Here is a 20,754-nt window from a genome sequence, read left to right as displayed (position 1 = left end):
GAGGACAGAGCCTAGAGACTTCTCTGATAAGAATCTTTAAACAGAAGAAAATTAAAGAAGCTTCATTCATTGCCATGATCCTAAATTTTGTGTCATTAGAGTGAGCCAAGGATTAAAATTATGATTCCAAAATAATTTTACTGATCTCTATCTACTTGACCCACTCCAGTGTTCTTGCCTGGAGAATCCCAGGGACAGAAGAGCCTGTTGGGCTGCCGTCTATGGGGTCGCACAGAGTCAGACTCGACTGACGCGATTTAGCAGCAGCAGCAGCAGCTTCTATCTACTTGCTGTCTTGTTCTCCAAATGCCATGCACTTGGAACTTGAATGACTACAATCCTCACTCAGTTTTAGAATGCTTCATGGTCCTCCTTCTACCTGGAACATGTACTCAGTTCCCTTTTAGTTATATTTCCTCTGATAAACTATTAACTCTGTGGACACAGGACAGTATTAAATGACTATGCAGACCCATAGTCCTTCACAGCCCTCAGTAGGAACCAAAGCTGCCAATGTCTTGATTTGGACTTCCAGTTCCCAGAACAATAAAAGAACTTCTCTTGTTCAAAGCACCCAGTTTGTAGTACAGGAGCCATAGGAAACTAATATACCTTCAAAGGAGCTACCAATATTTTTCTGATGTCCTGTTCTTTTACTTTGCCATTTTAAATGTTGTTTTCTTTGCTTAAATTTTCTTTGCTAAAAAAAAAAAAAACATGGTTCATACCAATGGTAAAATCTTCAAAAAAGTTCATTTTTGCTTCCCCATCTCTAGCCTACCATCCTTAAACTTCCAAGAAAGCCACTGTTCAGTGTTTCCAGTGTATCCTTCCGGAATCTATGTATGCACAGTCAAGCATATGCACATTTCTAGCACTTTATTTTACTAAATAAAATCAAGATGTATTTAATAATGTCCTGAAACGTGCTTTGTTGCTCTTAATATCTGTCTCTCCATCCTTTACTCTGCCTTCTTCTCTTCAGAGAATTAGTGTTCCATCATATGGATGTATAACTTGTTTCGCCAGTTCTCTGTTGATGGACAATTAAGGTGTATCAAGTTTTCTGTTATTACACGAAGTTCTCTAGTAAATTTTCTTGCACATGAATCTTTGTAAACTTTACCAAGTATATTTGTAGGATTCAATCTTAGCAGTGTAATTATATTTGTGAGTTATTTCCAATTATCTGCTAAAAAGTAAATACATCTCCTTTAATACGCATTTATATAAGTGCATTTTCTTTATGAAAAACATTCAGTTTTAGGATCACTGTGGTATGTAAAAGATGATTTCAGATGGACTATGCTGTAATGATTTATCGCTAATGTATACCTCACCTGATTATTCTATACATATTCATTCAGTGTCTGATACTATGAATCTCACAATAGCTACTATTTTATGGCTGGCTGACTACAACATAAGGAAAGCAGTTGTTAAATTTAGAGAAAATGTGAACATAGAAAATAATTTATCCCCTTGGAACAAGATAGTGAAATTATCTCATCAGGAACTTTGTGTCTCATGGGAAAAGGAACAGTCTTAATCTGAAAGAGGACTCTGCCTCTCTGGGAGAGGCAACTGTGCCAAGATTGTCAGGTTTGAGCGGTCACGACTAACTTACGAAGAATAGCATCATCCCCGAGAAGGGGAATGGGTCCCTCTGGGAAAAGCTGGGTGCCACGAGGAATGACTGTATATTTTAAAATTTAAAATGTAGACATTTTTCATTATTTAGTGGAAGAAAGGGAGAACGGTTTGACCTTAAAAGATGATTCTATGGGGCCAGAAAGTAGGTAAGGTTTAACGATACCTACCCCGGATGGCTCAGTGGGTAAAGAATGCTCCTCCCAATGCAAGAGACATAGGTTTGATCCCTGGGTTGGAAAGATTCTCTGGAGGAGGAAATGGCAACCCACTCCAGTATTCTTGTCTGGAAAATCCCATGGACAGAGGGGCCTGATGGGCTACAGTCCAAACAGTAACAAGACTCAGACATGACTGAGCTACTAAGCACACACACACCAGATCAAATAGTCCAATTTGATATTACTCTAAAAACAAAGCAAAATCACATTAAAAATGAAAACTACTAATTCCTTTGTGGCCAAATACTTCTGTAAAAACTAGATGGACTTCCAGAAGAATTGGTAACAAGAACAGTGGCTGTGTATTTATGGGTAGGGCAGAGATCAAAGCCAAGTGCACCTTAATATCTTCTGTTAGTCACTAAGGCATTTCATGAAAAGTTAAGCAAATTTTTAAAATCATTTATTATATGTATATATACATATATATATACACACACACACATACATACACTCTGCACATGTTTGAATGAGAAAATCTGTTAATTATCTTGTTACACTGTATTGAAAGCGCTGACAGTCTATTCAGGGATTTATGAAGTCTCCAGCAAAGGGATACACTCTAAAGGTGGAGCTTTCTGGGGTTAATTTTAAGCATCTCTGCTAACTTCTGCCTTTTCTAGACTAAGGGGCTCCAAGCCAGAAGAGCTATTACTCATTTACTTGAATATGCCTGAACTTGACCAAATTACTAATCACACCAGTGAAGAAAGAATGATGGATGCTAATGAGTTTTTCCCTTTCAAAAATTGTTTAATTTTTTATTAGTGAGGTTTATCACTTTTAAGATCTAAAGGGATAGTCAATGATTCATGTGGCCTGAGAACAGGTTTCATAAATACTTAGAGGAAGAGAGAAGTTTGGCTTCCATGTTGGTTTGACCAGGATTGTAAGCAGCAGGAATGGTCACCCTGTCTGGCTCCCACTTACACTACATTTCTCTGGCTCTGTATATGTTTACTCTGCTATCATAGGCTTGTATGTGGGGTCCTGGGTATTCAGTGTCAACACTGAACATTTAAAACATTATCATTCTCTATTGTCAGTCATTTGTTTCAGCAGCTCTGAAGTCAGGTCAGAACATGCTTCTATATTATTACAATAAATTTGTTCTAAGCTGCACCAAAGAGGACAATTAGAACAAATAAGACGGAGATTTCAGTTCAGGATTAAGAAGAAATTTATGATGATGAGCTGGATTATGCTTGAGGTCAGGGACCTGCTTTCACAGCAAGGCATTTTGCAGGTTCTAGGTATTAAATCAATACCTTTCCATTGGAAAGCTGTATCCAGAATTGCTCAGAACCACATCATGGATGATCATTCTCCCTCTGAAGAGTTTAGGGTAGATAACCTCAGAGGTGCAGCTCAAGAAAAAAGTGACATATAGGTTATCAGCATATCATTTTTTTCAGTAATGTTTTTCTTTTGTGCCTAAGATGTCAGATAAATCCTTTTGTCACCTCATGACCTTTGACATGCAATTACTTCTGCTTAAAATTCTCATCCCCCCTGAAGGATTTTCATACCCTTCAGTTCAGATATAGTCTCTCGAAAAGACTGGTTGTGACTAATATATCTGAAATAGCCTGCATCCACTCATCAGAAATTGAGTTTGGTTCCTCACAGGACAAGCCATCAGCGCACCTAACAATCTGATTGATTGACAGACCAATGACATGTCCAACTTTGACAGAGGAGACCATCTGGGACCTTGGCACCTGCACACCCCAGAGACCCCAAACAAGCAATCATCTTTAGGCAAACTTTTATCTAAATCCAGACTTTTCAACATTATTTGCATTATTAGTAGATTGAACACAACATCTCAACATGAAATACCTGAATTTAGGTGACTGCGTGGCATGTTCTCAGTGTGTTTCATTTGGAATATATTATTCTGGAATGAAACAAGGTCTTCAGTTGTTTTCTTAATTATATGCCTGGGAAATCTTCCCATCTTAGTCCATTAGATCTGTCTTTATACATATTCTTTATGCATTGCATGAGGGTTTCTCTGGAGTAGACTTTAAGAACTCTAACTTTGGGGCTATGGAATCTGTGAATTTTTAAGTTTAGTGTAAATTACCTTCTGAAAAAGCTGAACTAATTTGCAGTGCTTATCATCAGTGTATTATAGTAATTATTTCTCCCTGCCCTCCCTAACATTTGATATACATATTTTTTAAAATTCTGATAGATATATAATGCCATTAATAAAGGCCTTAAATAAAGGTCTGCTGCTGCTGCTGCTGCTCCTGCTGCTATGTCGCTTCAGTCGTGTCCGACTCTGTGCGACCCCAGAGAGGGCAGCCCACCAGGCTCCCCCGTCCCTGGGATTCTCCAGGCAATAACATTGGAGTGGGTTGCCATTTCCTCCTCCAATGCATGAAAGTGAAAAGTGAAAGTGAAGTCGCTCAGTCATGTCTGACTCTTAGTGACCCCATGGACTGCAGCCTACCAGGGTCTTCTATCCATGGGATTTTCCAGGCAAGAGTACTGGAGTAGGGTGCCATTGCCTTCTCCAAAATAAAGGTCTAGTCTCCACTAAAAACAAATGAATAGATAGATGAATAAATAGGTATCACACATACATGAACATGTATCATTCATAGATGTTTATTCAGACTAAATCTTCTCACATCATTATAAACTTTATGCTATTTTAATTGCTTTATTATAATATAATGAACATTTTAACATAAATCATATTTCTAATTTTAATCAGTTTCCTAAACTTCAACTTCAGTGATGAATTAAAAAATGAAAATATGTGTACTGAATCAAGATTTTAAAAGTCCTTAGACTACCCCCATTCCTTTTGTTCCCTGATGCTCTGGATCTTTTGTGTGAGATCCAGGAATCTGAGTTGGTGGTTAGGACGTTTAAAAGTGTGAAAGAAGTGACCAGCAATTGCTCGTTAGAGGCAGAAATACAGAGCAAAGAGGTCAAACCAATTATTTCTCTCCATTACTGAGAATGCATGATATGAAAAGGGGGACAATTAACTCTAACCCTTTACACATTCAGCAAATATTTATCGTTGTCTACTGTACACCAGGGATGGGATTTATGTGTGAGGGGAAATAATTATCCATTCTCATGGAGTATTCAGTCTAGTGGAAAAGGCACAAATAACAAATGCAATTACCAAATGGTGAAGACGAAGGAAACAAAGGATGCTGATGTGGACAAAAGCTGACACATCACTGTGCTGCCGTTTCAAGAGACCTCAAACACCAAAAGATGCTCTCCATGCAAAATTAGGAAGAAAGCATTCCTAACAGATATTATTGCATTTTAACCTGACCTTAATCTTGGTAGACAGGGAGAACCCCGTGAGAAGGGTGGCAGTGGAACTGGATGAGGTCGGTTAGATGGACACAGGACAGGTACAGTGCCTACAGCTTTGTAGGATCAGCTAAGAGAAAACAAGAGAAGCGTGATATACTGGAGAAGACGAGAGATTTCAAAGCCAATGGATTGCCCCTCTGCAATGCATATGGCAGACTACAGAAGGCATTGCTTGGTGCAGAACATGCCTCTTCTCTAATGAGTTTCATTGCAGTGAGCTGTTACCTACCTACTTTTATAAATATGTAAAATGTTTTAGATAAAATATACATATTTGATTCCATTTCTAGCAAATCATAGATCTTAAATAAATGTGTGTTGAAATGAAATGCATCTGTTAAATTAACATTCTCCCCAAGTATTTCCCATTTGTTATCTCACAGAATCACATTGTCTCCCCTTAATGTATTGTCCTCTCTTATACTTTATTTTTTAATGAGTCAACAACACAAAGGGATATTTTTTAAAATAACTAACACTTATTTCTTTAAAAATCAGCAGAACAATAACATAACTATCAATGCCAAAATAAAGATTAAGTTATCATTAGAATTTATATGAATCCCCTAATAGAAGCAGCTATTAATAGCAAAAACAACTATCAATGGATAAATATCAAGAGAAGGGTAAACATGGATTGCTCCCTTTTATCCATAAAGGTTATTTGGCAGAGGAAGTCGTATTTTTGAGATTTTATTACTACAGGTCAGGTTAATTACTATGACAGCTAACTTTTATCATTTTAATGCAGGATTGTGGTTTGCTGATTCAGCCAGAGGAAACCTGTGGGTTACAGCCTATTTCCTCTGACTACATTGAAGCCATTTCACAGCCCGAACTAAAGACTTGTCCATCTGGGGATACAAAAGGTGACTATTACACTATCATTTCTTTTTTTAAAAAAAATCCCTTAGTATACATAAGTAGTAGATGGTTACTTAAGCTATTCTTCTACAAAAAACTCAAGGTGATCTGGTGCTTTTTAATTACTATGAACTGCCACACATATAATTAATGAAAATGCATTGTTTGAGTATGTGAAATATGTGATTAATCAAATCTGTTCCTTTCACCTTCTGCTTTCTCCTTAGTTTAATGCATATTCACCATAGATCTCAGTCAAAAAGTCATAGCATAGAGCCTTCCCTTGAGCCCCTGACTTGTTTTCCTTACTATATGTTTTCATAGCACCCAGTGTTTTTCTTCCTTTGCAGCTTCCACAATTATTTAAATGATTGTTGTTCATTGTTGTTCAGTTGCTAAGTCGTGTCTGACTCTTTGCGACCCCATTAAATAATTAAGTATGTAATTGACTTTGATGTCAGTGTTCCCAGGCTGTAAGCTGGATGAGGACAAGGGGTCTCAGTTATTCAGACTCTACCAATTCACTTAACATTATAATTTCTACAGAGTAAGTACAAAATAAGTTGACCTTGTGAACCCAAAGAACTGCAAAGGATAGAAGCTCAGTTTTATATCATTTCTTCAAGTTAAAAAAAAAATCTTTGGGAGTGGTCACTAATGTCTCCCATATATTGAACATGAATAGAGGCAGGGAAATTGGGATGTCAAATTCAAATTACATGTCCTGGCTATTGTAAACAGTGCTACAATTAACACTGGGATACAGGAAAGCACACTAAATGTCCATCAACAGAGGAATGGATAAAGAAGATATATATATATATAGATATATATATATACATAATGGAATATTATATTACTCAGCTATAAAAAGAAACAAAATTGGGTCATTTGTAGTGATGTGGATGGACCTATAGTCTGTCATACAGAGTGAAGTAAATCAGAAAGAGAAAAACAAATATCATATATGTATGGAATATAGAAAGATGGTACATATGAACCTATTTTCAGGGCAAGAATAGAGACGCAGATGTAGAAAATGGATGTGTAGACACAGAGGGGAAGGGGAGGGTGAGACGGATTGGAAGATAGCACGGGCATATATACACTACCGTGTGTAAAATAGATAGCTAGTGGGAAGTTGCTCTATAACACAGGGAGCTCAGCTCAGAGCTCTGTGATGACCTAGAGGGGTGGGATGAACGGGGCGAGAGGGATCTCCAAGAGGGAGGGGATGTATGTATATAAATAGCTGATTCGCTTCATTGTACAGCAGAAATTAACACAACATTGTAAAACAATTATACTCCAACAAAGTAAATAAATAGAAAGATCCACTTCTAAACAATTCAAGTTGCAGTACTCATCCTGCCTAAACCGAGGGCAGATCTGGAATGAGACTCTTTGGAGGCGCTGTCCACTTCCCCTGTTTCTTTCCTTCCTCAGCATTCTTCTTTGAGTGGAGACCAGTGAAGTTAAGCCAAAGCTGGGACTAAAAATACCTCCAAGGCAGTAAGAGGAGCAAAGAGCATCTCCTCTGCGCTTCCTGGTTACCGCTCTGGCATCCTGACCCAAGGTCTCCCTTCATCTAAAAAGTCTGAGAAAACACTCAGGATCTTTTCTACCCTTGCCATGAACTTCACACTACAGCTTGAATGGGATATGAGTTTCACAAATGGGTGGGACAAGTTGCAATTTGGCATGCACGGCTAACAAACGTGGGCATTTCCCAGTTCTGGAACATGTGTCCCAAATAATAAATTACAGACAGTGCATAGAGAGGGATTTACCCATTACGGTGTGTCAGGTGGTATGATTTATGATTCTCGGCTAAATGAGATATATACTCTTGTATACAAAGGAGACATCCATATGTCTAGGTATTTTATTTAATCAGGTTACAATTTATGAGAACCATAAAACAACTTAATTCGATTCCTCCTACTGAACCAAGTCAAAAGTTCTTCAATAAAAAGTTGAAGGTACATTACTGAGATTCCTCAAGAAGTGGCAATTTCTCCTGTCTGTTAAACTTATAGTAACTTTTGCCAAGCCCTGTTCTGAAGCTGTCTCTCTACCTGGTCCTTACAACAGAGGCTGCCGTAAAACAGGAGCCTTCTGGGAACTTGAGTAGTTAGGCTTCTTTGAAAAAAACAAATATTGACTCCTCAAATCAAGCACATATTCCTCAGCCTGACAATAATCTGACCCATCCTATCTCTCCTAACTCCTCCCAGACTCTGGACCTCATTTCATACTGATAATCGGCTGCAGGACTCCAGCTCTTGTCCGTGCTGATCCCTGCTCCTAAAAGTCTTCTTCCCATCTTGATCCAAGTTCTCCTGATGCCATATCCTCTTCTCCAGGAAGTCTTTATTTACCGCCTCACCCCCAGATTTGCTTCTCTTTTATGTGACTCAGATGGTAAAGAATCTCTGCAGTAAGGGAGACCTGGGCTTGATCCCTGGTTCAGGAAGATCCCCTGGAGAAGGGAACAGCTACCCCTGCCAGTATTCTTGCCTGAAGAATTCCATGGACAGAGGAGACTGATGGGCTACAGTCCATGGGGTTGCAAAGAGTCTGACAGGAGTGACTAACACTTTCACATGCACCCAGAATGTTCTATGCACATGTTTTCAAATAGCACTTACCTCATAATGTTTCAGGAGTCTGATTCACATGTTCCTCTCTCTCTAATCAATAGTCTTCAAAGGGGAATAATATAGCCAAGCAAGGAGAGAGAGAGAAGTACAAAACAGCACAGGGAAGAGGCCAGTAAAGATGAAAATATATGTACCTTTATTTTTATATAATTATGCTTATTTTATATTTTATGATGGAAATAATATATACATATGAGTATATGTACATATAGCACAAGGTAGGTGTATTAACATGTAAAAGGTGCATCAGCCATAAGGGTGTCCTGAAGGCTGCATGAGATTTCAAGTGTGTCCAGAGCAAAGACTGTACCTTATTCATCTTTCAGTGTCAATATATGATTTAAAAATTGTTGCTGAACTAAAACCAAGGTTCAAGCCCTCCTCTCTTTCACAGAAGACTGTGAAATCAACCAAGGGTAACCCCTCTACCCTTGAGGTGCTAGAGACCTAAAGATTCAAGGTAAATGAGTGAGTTCAGAGATAAGTTTGCAAGGATAGATTTTTTTTTTTTTTTCTTTTTCTCTCTTTCACTCCTGGAGATGATTTAATGGTAGGACTCCCCTCTGTTGAAAGAAGTTGTCACACTAGACACTGAAGGATGTTTATTTTGGGTGCTCTAGATTTAGCTTATAAGGTCATAGAATGGTCCCCAAACCTTATTTTCAGAGCACATTACAGTTATCTGCCAGAATTGGATCCATTTTTTTTCTCTTTGAAAAATGTTCTTTTAATAACACCAGCTAATATAATTTTGAGTGACTTTTTTATTAAGTTGAATTTTGAAAATAATTTAACTATAAAATACAACCTAAGAATAAAATATTTTACCCAGGAAAGAAAAAAATAATTCTTCTAATTTGCAGACAGAAGTTTATATGGTCACTGAATGAGAATTACCTTTAAAGAAAATGGTTTAGATTATATTTTATAATATATAAACAAAAAGTTTTATCATATCTTTTTGGAAGGAAATATAGCAACTTATACTTTAATAATTCTAATAATATTGAAAATATAGACTCTTTTTCTTCTCAATTAAAAACTTCCTTGTTTTATAGCATTATAGAGTCAGGAATTAGTGCTATTGTTTATATGATTTTACATCTTACTAAATCACAAAGTTTAACTTCTTTTCTCCATTATATCCCCCAATTCAATTCACATAAATCTAACTTGCATTAAATATAAAGCTATAATGATAAATTAAATAACTTCTCCCCAAAGGTAGTTTCATTCTTCAGAATGTTATTCCCTATGACATATGTCATATTTTATTTCAGAATCACAGCTTTGATTCATTCATTGTTTAAATATATAACATAGAATGTATGCCCTCCTTTTTGACAATTTTTAGTGAGCTGGAATCATTTAAAATGTCAAGAAATCCCAGTCCTGCAGATGTTATACAGATGTCTATTTCAAGTAGTATTACTAACTCACAATAAAAAAGCATTGTTAAGCAATACAAAACTGCAAAGAGTGATGACTATCAATACATGGTCATATGAACCACTGGGGCTGAATTTTCAGAGACCCAATCAGGCATCTTTTTTATGTGCATGTGATTTTATGCTCACAAAGTAATGGTACCCATATTAGGATCTTTGTGCATGCAATTGGTCACGTTTCTTCAGCCTTAGCAGCAAATGGCCAAAGATCTCAGTTTGTGAAAAATTAGCTGTCAACAAATTTATCGGGGGAGACAGTGTTTGGGCAAAGAGGATACACATGCTGTTAGAAACTCAAGGTTCTGAGGAAAACTGAGCCTTTCAAAGTATTATTAAATAATATATTATTGGCAGAAACACATGTGTGTCCCCAACATGCCACCATCTTATGAAAAAAAAATAATAATCTATTTAAAAACAGTCTCTGAATACATGAACCCACTGAGCAAATTCAGCTTTTAAAAATAAAAATACATGTATTATGACAACCTGTTTGTGGCTTTTCTGTCAGTGCTACCAGAGAGATTGCTGAGCCATATTGCATTTTCGACTGATGATTTTGTGCTGCTCTAACCTAACATGATGAATAGATCAGCACTTTGGAGACTCTGAGACTTCAATTCTGGTCCAGCCCTGTCGTTGACATGATCCTACTTCCATTATTTAACATCTTAGGTCTCAGTTATCTTCACTTTAAAAGAAAAGGATGGAAAAGAGGTGATCCCAGGCCCCTTCCAACTGCATCCACAACCCACAAAATCTCTATTGGAAAAAAAAAAAAAAAAAAAGACTTTTTCAGAAGGAGATTTTCTTGAGGAATTCTTCAACGAGGGATAAACTGAAGGCCATGTCTAATTCAAATTGTATTAGGAGCCAAACAAATATGTGAAGGAAGTGGATTATTGATTACAAATTCTGTATATCAGGGCAAAATCAGAATTAGAATATTCTGAATGAAAACCACAGAAGAATTATAAAGAGAATTGGATGGAGAAACAAACACTTTTGAAAACAGTCTTCATTTTGCCATCCACAACCCAACACCACTCCCAAATGTTTGGTGCTGTAGCTTTTAGTATTAATACTATTCTCTACATCTGCAAACTTTGGAAACCCCTTTCACTAAGCAGACCTTCTTTTTCTCCCCAGTATACACAATCTGTCATGGACAACAGTCACTTCCTCAGTCTCACTACAGTCAGGTCTGTCTCTCCACTTAAAATCACCCATTGTACCTCTCTGAATCTTATCTATTCACAAATACCTCCTCACATCTTATCTGCTCCCATGGAACGTGCCAGACAACTCTGACTCCCATGCTGTCTTTATTCTAAACTGCCATGGTTTGCTTAGGGTGAAGTGGGGTGAGGGCAGGAAATATATTCATCAACATCTAGTGTAAAGGCGCTGTGGCAGATGCTACACATATTTTTCGTATAGAGAAGTAAGTGTAATCATGAAAAGATTAAGTAATTTTTCCAAGATAAACAATGGTCCTCAACCTTGACTGCATATTGGAATCACCTAAAAAGCTTTTAAAAATACACTGATGCCTGAGTTCCACATCCAGTGGTTCTGATGTAATCTGTCTAGGGCACAGGCTGGGCGTGAGGATTTTTAAAACTTTTCCAGCTGACTTTTAAAAAAATTTTGTTTATTTATTTTTGGCTGTGTTGGGTCTTCTTTGCTGCACGGGCTCTTCTCTAGTTGCGGTCAGCGGGGACTACTCTCTACTTTTTGATATGTTGGCCTCCCATTGTGGTGGCCTCTCTTGTTGCAGGGCACAGGCTCTAGGGCTGCCGGGCTTCTAGTGGTTGCAGCTCGTGGGCTCTGAGCACAGGCTTAGTAGTTGTGGCACATGGGCTTAGTTGTGCCACGTCAAGTGGGATCTTCCCGGACCAGGGATTGAACCTGTGTCTCCTGAATTGGCAGGCTGATTCTTTACCACTGAGCCACCAGGGAAGTCCTCAGATGCTTTAATGTACTGCACTGAGGTCTACAGAGCTCCATGGAGGCAGAGCTCAGGTGTGTCTGTCTCCAAAGCCCAAGATCTTTGAGTTCCACTCGTTTTACTCAATTATGAATTACCTATTCTTAAGCTTTTGACATGTATAAATGGCAATTTTATACATGTAATTTAACCCTTCACCTGATTATGATTTTTGAAGTTTCACATTATAGTTAAGAGCATGGACTCTGGGACAGTCTTCAGCTCCAATCCTGTATATTTTAAATTAATATACAGCCACCTCCTAGCTAAAAGATCTTGGACAAGTTACTTAACCTTTCTGAGCCTCAGTTAATACTGCAATGGGGATAATAATAGGGTGGTTCTGACACTAAATAAATTAATGTATTTAAGTGCTCAGAATATCCAACATCTGAGAGGTGCTATAAAAATGTTGACTATTTCTTTTTTAGTGATATTTAATAACTATTTCTTTTTAGATAACTATTTCATTATCTTATTTTACCAACAAGAATGCCTAATACCTAAGAGGGTAGATACATCAATAATGTATTGAATTAAAATCCTACTAGCTAGACAGTGATATGTATATAGAGAAATTCAGGTCATTCACCAGACCTGAAATTTTGGAGATGTTACTTAATGGGTGGACTTTGAATGAGGCAGTTTTCTGGAATTCTCATTAAGTTTAAAAATCAAAGCAAAGAAAAAAATTTATGGTGAGAGGAATAAATAAGTCCACATTGCTTTTGGATGTCCTGTATTTCAACTTCCTGCTCCTGTTGACACAATTTGCCCCAAAGCAGTTCTGCTGTATGTTTCCTTCTCTTCCTTGGAAGGCATGCTGTTCTCATCTCCTTTCCCTTCTATTTTCTTCTGTCTCTCCCAGTTTCTCTTTCTTAATATACACATGCTTTTTCCCTTTCTGGGATCCACCAGTAAGAGCCATAAACTAGATCTGTTTCTGTATTTTATTATTTGTAACTATTTCCACCCACACAAAAACTCACATACACAATTCTGACATTCCTGAGTTATGAAATGCAAAGTGTATTTTACCATCCCCTGAAAATAGAAATTCTTCCCTCTAAAATTAATGTCACAGGCTTCCCTGGTGGCTGAACAGTAAAGAATCCGCCTGCAGTGCTGGAGATGTGGGTTTCAGTCCCTGGGTCAGGAAAATACCCTGGAGGAGGGCATGGCAACCCACTCCAGTATTCTTGCTGAGAAAATGCCATGGACAGAGGAGCCTGGCGGGCTATGGTCCATGAGGTTGCAAAGAGTTGGACACGACTGAAGTGACCAGTATGCACGCAAAATTAACGTCACACCAGATACTTTTGTTAGCAGAACCACAAATCAAAGCCAGAAGGGATAAACTTGTTTAAAACTTTCCTTTGTAACTCAAAAAGTAGCCGGGAATATTTAGCTCCTCCATATTTTGAAGAGAAACGTGAAGCGGTAACATCAGCGAGATCTTTGGGGTACAGCGGGTGTTTGCTGGAGACGTCAAGATATTCGCCACAGAAAATACAAATAACTGCTCTGTATTTAACATGCTGATTGAGTCTCCATTTCTGAAAAGATGAATAGGAGAAAACAAAAATTGAAATCCAGGGGCTTCCCTGGTGGCTCAGTGGCTCCTTCAATGCAGGAGACACAGGTTCGATCCCTGGTCTGGGAAGATCCTACACGCTGCGGGGCAACTAAGCCCGAGCGCGACAACTATTGAGTCTGTGCCGCTAGAGCCCAAGAGCTGAAACGACAGAAGTCTGTTTGTCCTAAAGCCCTCACTCCACAACAAGAGAAGCTACCACAATGAGAGACCCAGGCTCCACGACTAGAGAAAAGCCAACAAAACAAGGAAGCCCCAACACAGCCAAAAATAAAGAAAATTGTTTTTAAAAATCCAAATTATGTCTTGATATTTTTCTAATAAATTATTAAATAATTAATGTGACTACTCACCCTAAAAGCTGCAACATTTGAATACATGTTACTTTATCCATAAAATAAGAAAGATCTTACATGCAGCTTTTTAAGGATATTCATTTATCTTATAAGCATTGACCAAAGCTTGTGCCTTACTCTGTGCCTGAACTTAGCTAGTAACAAAGGTGAGTAGGATACATAATTGTGCTGGGTCCTTTAACTATATAATCGCATTAAATCCTCATACCAATCATGTGAGAAGAATAGTACACTCCACTTCTAACAGATGAAAAAATTAAGGCAACAGAGCTAGAAAGAAGTGAAGAGATTCACAGCAAAAAGGCCATATATCAAATTAAGACTATTCTTCAAAACAGCAAATTATCAGAATATTAAAATAACTGTCTTATTATGTATTGAAGCTCTTGATAGCAGAGAATATGACTATTGTTGGATTGGTAACTAAGCATGTGTTAGGCTAGGAAATATGTGTGGCCAACTACGTCAGTGTCAGTGACTCCCTATAGACTTCAGTCCTATGAAAGACCTCATGTACCGTTTGAAAATAAATAATAATTGAGTAGTACCCAAACACTTTAATTTTTTTATAAGCATGTGTTTTCACAGAACAGAATTCGCACTTGACTTCAACATGAACTGTGTTATTTCAGAACATGACTACCTGATGTGATTCTGTTTGGTTGGCAGGAAGCCATGCACTGTTCCCCTGGGTTTATATGAGTGTGGTCTCCTCACTGTGATTTCTGCAATGGTGTGCCATCCATCACTGAATTCTAGACTTTCGTGCAAACTGTAACTTCACCCATAGAAACTGAGCCAAAGAAGTTTTGCTGTCTATTTCAGGCCAGTGGATCGTGCCTTGCCTTAGCTGTTCAGACAACAGGACCTGTGACTGGAGAGAAATCACTTGGCAGCCTCACCACTGCCAATACGGTGTCGTGACTAAGCCTCAACTCCAGCAGTGCCTGGGAGGAAGGAAGGTAGGTTCTGGATTCTTCAGGGGAGACTTTTCATTTAGGCCGCCTGCAGAACTGAAAACCACACCATTGTTAACTCCTAGACCCATGCCTGCTCCTTCACTCTGCACAGGAGGACTAACTGGATGCAGTTTGACTTTTTGAATGGGTGCCTTATCATAGAAGAGCCTTAACCATTTTTGCTCAAAATGCTCAATTGTTTCATTGTTTCCAAAGAAGTCTACTTGACAGATTGAGGCTATTAAAATCGTGTTCTGTGCTGACCCAGTTCCATGCTGGTTTTCTCAGCACACATGGGTAAGAGCTGGCCACATCAACTGACAGTTGGTGGTTCCGAGCAGCTGGCCTTGTCAGCGGCAGCTCTCACAGGCACTGCAGCTGAAATGGCCATCTGTGGCTCACACAGGCAGTGGAATGCTTCTGCATGTAAGACTTCTGCTCCAGCTTACCCCGTGCATGACACTGTTTTTACACGCTAACCTTCCTGATCTTCTCTCACATTCCCCGGGCAGGTCTCGCGTGGACCTCGCTAGACTGCTTTTCCTTTAGGGCGGCTTCTAAGCTGGTTTCTTGGACATGTGGTGTCTCCTTGCTAGGAGTGCTCTGACTAGGTAGATTCCAGCAGAGTTCTCGAACCTGCAAACTGGGCGAATAGACTGAGATGCTTGGGTAATGTGAAGTAAGTAATCCTTTTCCAGATTTTTAAGTAGTTTTTAATTAGATGGACATGTCCTTGCAAACTATGTGTAAGCTCTCAAACACAGGCAAGACTGATTTTAAAAACCAACTTTTTAAAGATGCTCTATGAATCATAAAGAAAAAGAAAGTGTTACTCAGTTGTGTCTGACATAGTAAAACTGCATGGACTGTAGCCCACCAGGCTCTTGTGTCCATGGAATTCTCCAGACAAGAATTCGATACATAATGATCACTTAATAAATATTTGTTAAGTAAATGAATACATTAAAATCTTATTTATTCCTAATCAGAAATCTGTGCAGCAGCTTTCTACTTAAGAATATTGAAGTTCAGAGAGATTAATTCATCTATGATCATACATGTATGTGAGCTGCCACAATTCAGGCAGTTTTCACCACCAATCTGGACAATCCAAACTTCATATCCTAGGAATGTAGGACTGGAAGCAATGAAAGTACTTGTTGATTTAAGAAGTCAGACTTCTCAACCCTTTCAGAATATCATTCTGATGTCAGAATTTATAGTGTTCACAAAGATTCCAAGTGAAAATGTTTATAGTGTTCACAAAGATTCCAAGTGAAAATGTTAGTCATTCAGTCGTGTCTCACTCTGTGACTCCATGGACCATAGCCCACCAAATTGCTCTGTCCATGGACTTTTCCAGGCAAGAATACTTAAGTGGGTTGCCATTTTCTTCTCCACGAGGTCTTCCCAACCCAGGGATTGAATCTGGGTCTCTTGCATTGCAGGCAGATTCTTTACTGTCTGAGCCATCAGGGGTTCCCAGAAGTCAAGCTTCTTCATACCTTTTCAGAATATCATTCTGACCTCAGAATTTAGAGTTTTCAAGAAGATTCCAGGATGTCACTATATATTAACCTGAAAGTAGATGTTAAAACTCATCACTAAAGTCTATGGCTTTGGACAGGACACTGTTGCTCAGGCTTATTTTCTTCATCTGTCAAAAAAAAAAAAAAAAAAAGGTGTGAATCTTTATGATCTAATCCCATGCTGCAGATTAATCAACTTTGTAAAAAGTGAAATACCTTCCTACCTGTCAGTCTTAAAATACCCTAGCCTGAGTGTCTTGAATAGATTTTTATTTCTCACTTTTCTGGAGGCTGAGAAGTTCAGGATCAGGGCCTTCTGGACTTTTGTTGGCTACCTTGCTCAGATGATAAAGAATCAGTTTGCAATGTAGGAGACTCAGGTTCCATCCCTGAATCAGGGGTCAGGAAGATCCCCTGGAGAAGGAAATGGCAAACCACTCCAGGATTCTTGCCTGGAGAATTCCATGGACAGAGGAGCCTGGTGAGCTACAGTCCATAGAGTTACAAAAGAGTTGGACACTACTGAGCAACTAACACTGTAACATATTAAGTAGAGAGAGCCAGAGACAGAGAAACAAAGACAGAGCTCTACTGTTTTCTTCTTCTTATAAAGACACAAATCCCACCATGAAACCTGCACGCTCATGGCCCCATCTAAAGCTGAAGGGGGCTTCCCCAGTGGGCCAGTGGTAAAGAATCTGCCTGCCAGTGCAGGACACCCAGAAGACATGAGTTCGATCCCTGGTCGGGAAGATCCCCTGGAAGAGCAAATGGCAACCCACTCCAGTATCTTGCCTGGAAAAGTCCCACGAATAGAGGAGCCTGGCAGGCTACAGTCCAAAGGGTTGCAGAGAGTCGGAACTGATTTAGCAACTAGACAATAACAGACCTGATTACCTCCTAAGGCTCCGCCTCCTACTACTGTCTCCTGTTGAGGGTGGGATGGCGTTAGGGTTTCAACAACTGAATTTCGGGAGGACACAAGCATGAAGACCACAATGCTGTCTTTGATCATTTCAAGGCAAATTATTAGCAACTCTACAAAGTAATGATAGGAAAAAGGGAAGATCTTCTTCTTACCTGTTAGAGAGACATGGCGTTACGAAGACTGAAAATAAAGGCATGTGTTCAGATCAGGGGATCCCCACACAGACCAGCCAGGGCTTGTCTTAGTGACTCTTTGGGTCGAGAAGTGTCCTTCAGACATGCAAGCTTAGAAACTCAAATTTACCAGCACACTGACCGTGGTCCATGGTCCTTGTAAATTAGTATCCTGGTCTGTTTTGTTTACCAGGATGCTAATTTACTATATACACAATAGGGAAGAATTGTACATTTTTATCAGAAGAGCACAACCAGAATTAGCAAAATCATCCCGCAAGCAGTATGGAGAATGCCTGTGGGGAAGAGAAAATGGGTGTGGATGCCAGGGAGGCAGAGGCTGCTTAATGGAAAAATTCCATCATCGACACTGAGAAGGCAAAGAAAGTAAAGAATATGTATAGCATAATTCCATCAATGCAAAACCTAATGCCTCCACGCTTACATACACAGAAAATTTCTGGAAGCAACAAGCCTTAAGAGTGATTACGTAAGTGCAGGGGAGTGGCGAAGGAGTGGGATGGTGACAGGATTGGCCATATGTACTGCCAGGCTGGGGGTGAAACGGAAAAATGGGACCCTGTGGTCAATAATTATTACGAATTTTGAGAAAGTAAAAGCAGAGCCAGAAAGCAAGTACAGGACCCTTATACACACAGACCCTGTGTGAATGCCCAGGTCATATGGCCACAAAGCCAGTTCACGTAATAAATTATGGTTGTGTGTGTGTGTATGTGTGCCATGGAATCTTCCAGCCAAGATTATTTGATTGCGTTGCCCCTTCCTTCTCCGGGGGATCTTCCTGACCCAGGGATTGAACCCTCGTCTCTTGCGTCCCTTGCATGGGCAGGCAGATTCTTTACCAATGCACCACCTGTGTAAAGATAACTTTTTACATACAGGTTTTCTCCACTATCCACAAGTAGAGCTCTCCAATGAAGTCTTTGGTAAATCGAAATAGAGGAAGCCAAAGAGTACTCCCCATTTTCTGAAAGTTCAATTTATAGTATTTTGCTTTCCTGAAACTCCTATGTTAGTACCTGTTTTTGCTCACCAAAAGAAACCTAAAGAGGATTTTTGCTTTTAGGGAAAAAGCCTTTCCTAACGTAGGTCTTTCATGAAAAGAAGTGGCATAAATTGAACTTTTGGAAAGCAGGGGATACATGTGTGTATTACCTTTATTTTTACAATGGGTGAGCACCTTTTTAAATCCCAAAATCTGTATTTTTAAAAAGCTGTATACATCAGAACTTAGGCAGAGGTAGTGGAGATGAAAAGCAGGGGAAAACAGAAAGACATTTTGTATTCCGAATCACAGGATTTGGTAATGTGCAGACAGGTTTATGTACTCATAAACCACACAGCACAGAGATGGTCGTGTCAACATTCACAATTACGAGTATGAAATAGCACTTATTTGCAGAAAGTTCCACTTATGATTAGGGGTTGGTAACAGAATATTGTCCCTGCACATCTATTTCTTATTCTTTCAGAGTAAAATGTAAATATACCTGTGATCTTGAAACTCTTTCTTTTCATTACTGAGACAGTTTCTTATCCTACCTAGAACTTTTTATAGTTACCATTCTATTTCAAAGACATATGTGAATTGGCCAAAAATTTTGTTCGGATTTTACCATAGGCTGTTCCATAAGATGTTATAGAAAAACCTAAGTGAACCTTTTGGCCAGTCCAGTACATGTTAAAGCATATCGTTACAAAAATAGAAAAAGAAGTAACACAAACATTTTTTATAAATGCTCAGCTTTTTGGGGAGGATCGGTAGGGGACACTTTTTGCCATGTCAAGTGTTCAAGAAAAGAAACATATTATTTGAGTGATATTATACAGAAATTTACTTTCAAATGCCTAAGTACAGCAGAGAGCAGTAAGCGCCTCTGACTGGCTCTCAGGAATGAAGTGACTTTTTTAATTCATTGAAGACATCGAAGTAACTCTGCTGCCCCAGGTCAGAAACGTTGCAATCTCAGTTCTCCCTGACATGTTATCACAGAGTGGAATCCAGCTGATCACTTAACACAGTTAAGCCCAGATCACTTTTTCTAACTTTTGGGCTGTCACCTTGTCTATTCATTCACCTAGCTTTTGTTGAGCTATGAATCTATTCTAGGTGTGCACAGCAGGATTCTCCAGGTGCCAGATATCTAGGAGGAGAAGACAAATGAGAGAGGAGTGAGACAAATGAGAAGACAAGTGATCTTTACAGTATAGCACAATCACTGCAGAGGTTGGGAAAAGCCCAGAGGCTGATGCCTGACGTGGCTGGGAGAGTCTTGGAGAGTTGCTGAAAGAGAAAGTGCCCGGGCAGAGTGGTGTTGGTAGTTATAAGCAATCTACCAATCACATGACTTTGAAAGAGTTTAATTGAACTAGAAAAAAAAAAGATCTTCATTTTTCTCAAAAGAACCTGCAATGAGGGTAATATCACTCGAGCTTAGTGCTTCCTTTGATTTTTCTCTTACTGCAGGGAATAGAGAATGGAGGGAACAGACAATGGGCATGAACCAAGCAGGTGAAGGGTACATGGAGATGATTCTGAGTTACTCATGTTCAGTTTGCTCCAATTTATGCATCTTGGATTGTGTAAAAGTGGAGACATACCTAGACATGCAATTTCTAATGCTGCAGTGCCCTTCCTCATTTGAAGGCTTTCGATTAATATGGAAAATTCAATTTCAATTAATATGGAAAATTTTACAGTGAGAATCCAACATGTCACTGTTCCCATGTATAGTAGTACAAATACGTTGTGCTACAAAAAACAAAACTTTATTTTAAATTTCAATCAAGGTGACCTTTAAGGAAATACATTAAACTGAGTTATCTTTTTCCAAAGAACCAAATTTAAAGGAGATAGAATTTGGGCCCATGAGACTTACTGGAAAGTTAGACCTTCAAATAGTGTTCCAATTTCTTTAAAATCTCGAAGTACTCATTTTTCTCAGTTGAATTTCCTTATGTTGTTATTATGACCTTTTACATCGTTTTACTACTGCTTTACATT

General features: G+C 38.8%; 1 protein-coding gene across 39 annotated transcripts in view; it reads left to right on the top strand.

Annotated features, from left to right (window-relative positions):
• Window positions 1-20,754, top strand: part of CPED1 (cadherin like and PC-esterase domain containing 1) — a 326,670-nt gene that overhangs the window by 270,454 nt on the left and 35,462 nt on the right. For all 39 annotated transcript variants that reach the window (XR_015162215.1, XM_086395901.1, XM_086395902.1 and 36 more), the window contains 2 exons: window positions 5,977-6,094; window positions 14,966-15,102. Coding sequence is in view for 38 of the 39 variants with exons in the window: in XM_086395901.1 (XP_086252027.1) it covers window positions 5,977-6,094; window positions 14,966-15,102 (255 nt within the window). In the remaining variant the exon portion in view is untranslated. The remainder of the gene's footprint in view (window positions 1-5,976; window positions 6,095-14,965; window positions 15,103-20,754) is intronic.

This window comes from Bos grunniens, chromosome 4 (genome assembly GCF_055505025.1).
Source record: "Bos grunniens cultivar Pamir isolate PY7600 chromosome 4, Bosgru_T2T1.0, whole genome shotgun sequence".
In the NCBI taxonomy this organism is placed as follows: Eukaryota; Metazoa; Chordata; class Mammalia; order Artiodactyla; family Bovidae; genus Bos; species Bos grunniens.
The sequence above is the reverse complement of the archived record's forward strand: the minus strand, read 5'-3'. Positions and strand labels throughout refer to the sequence as shown.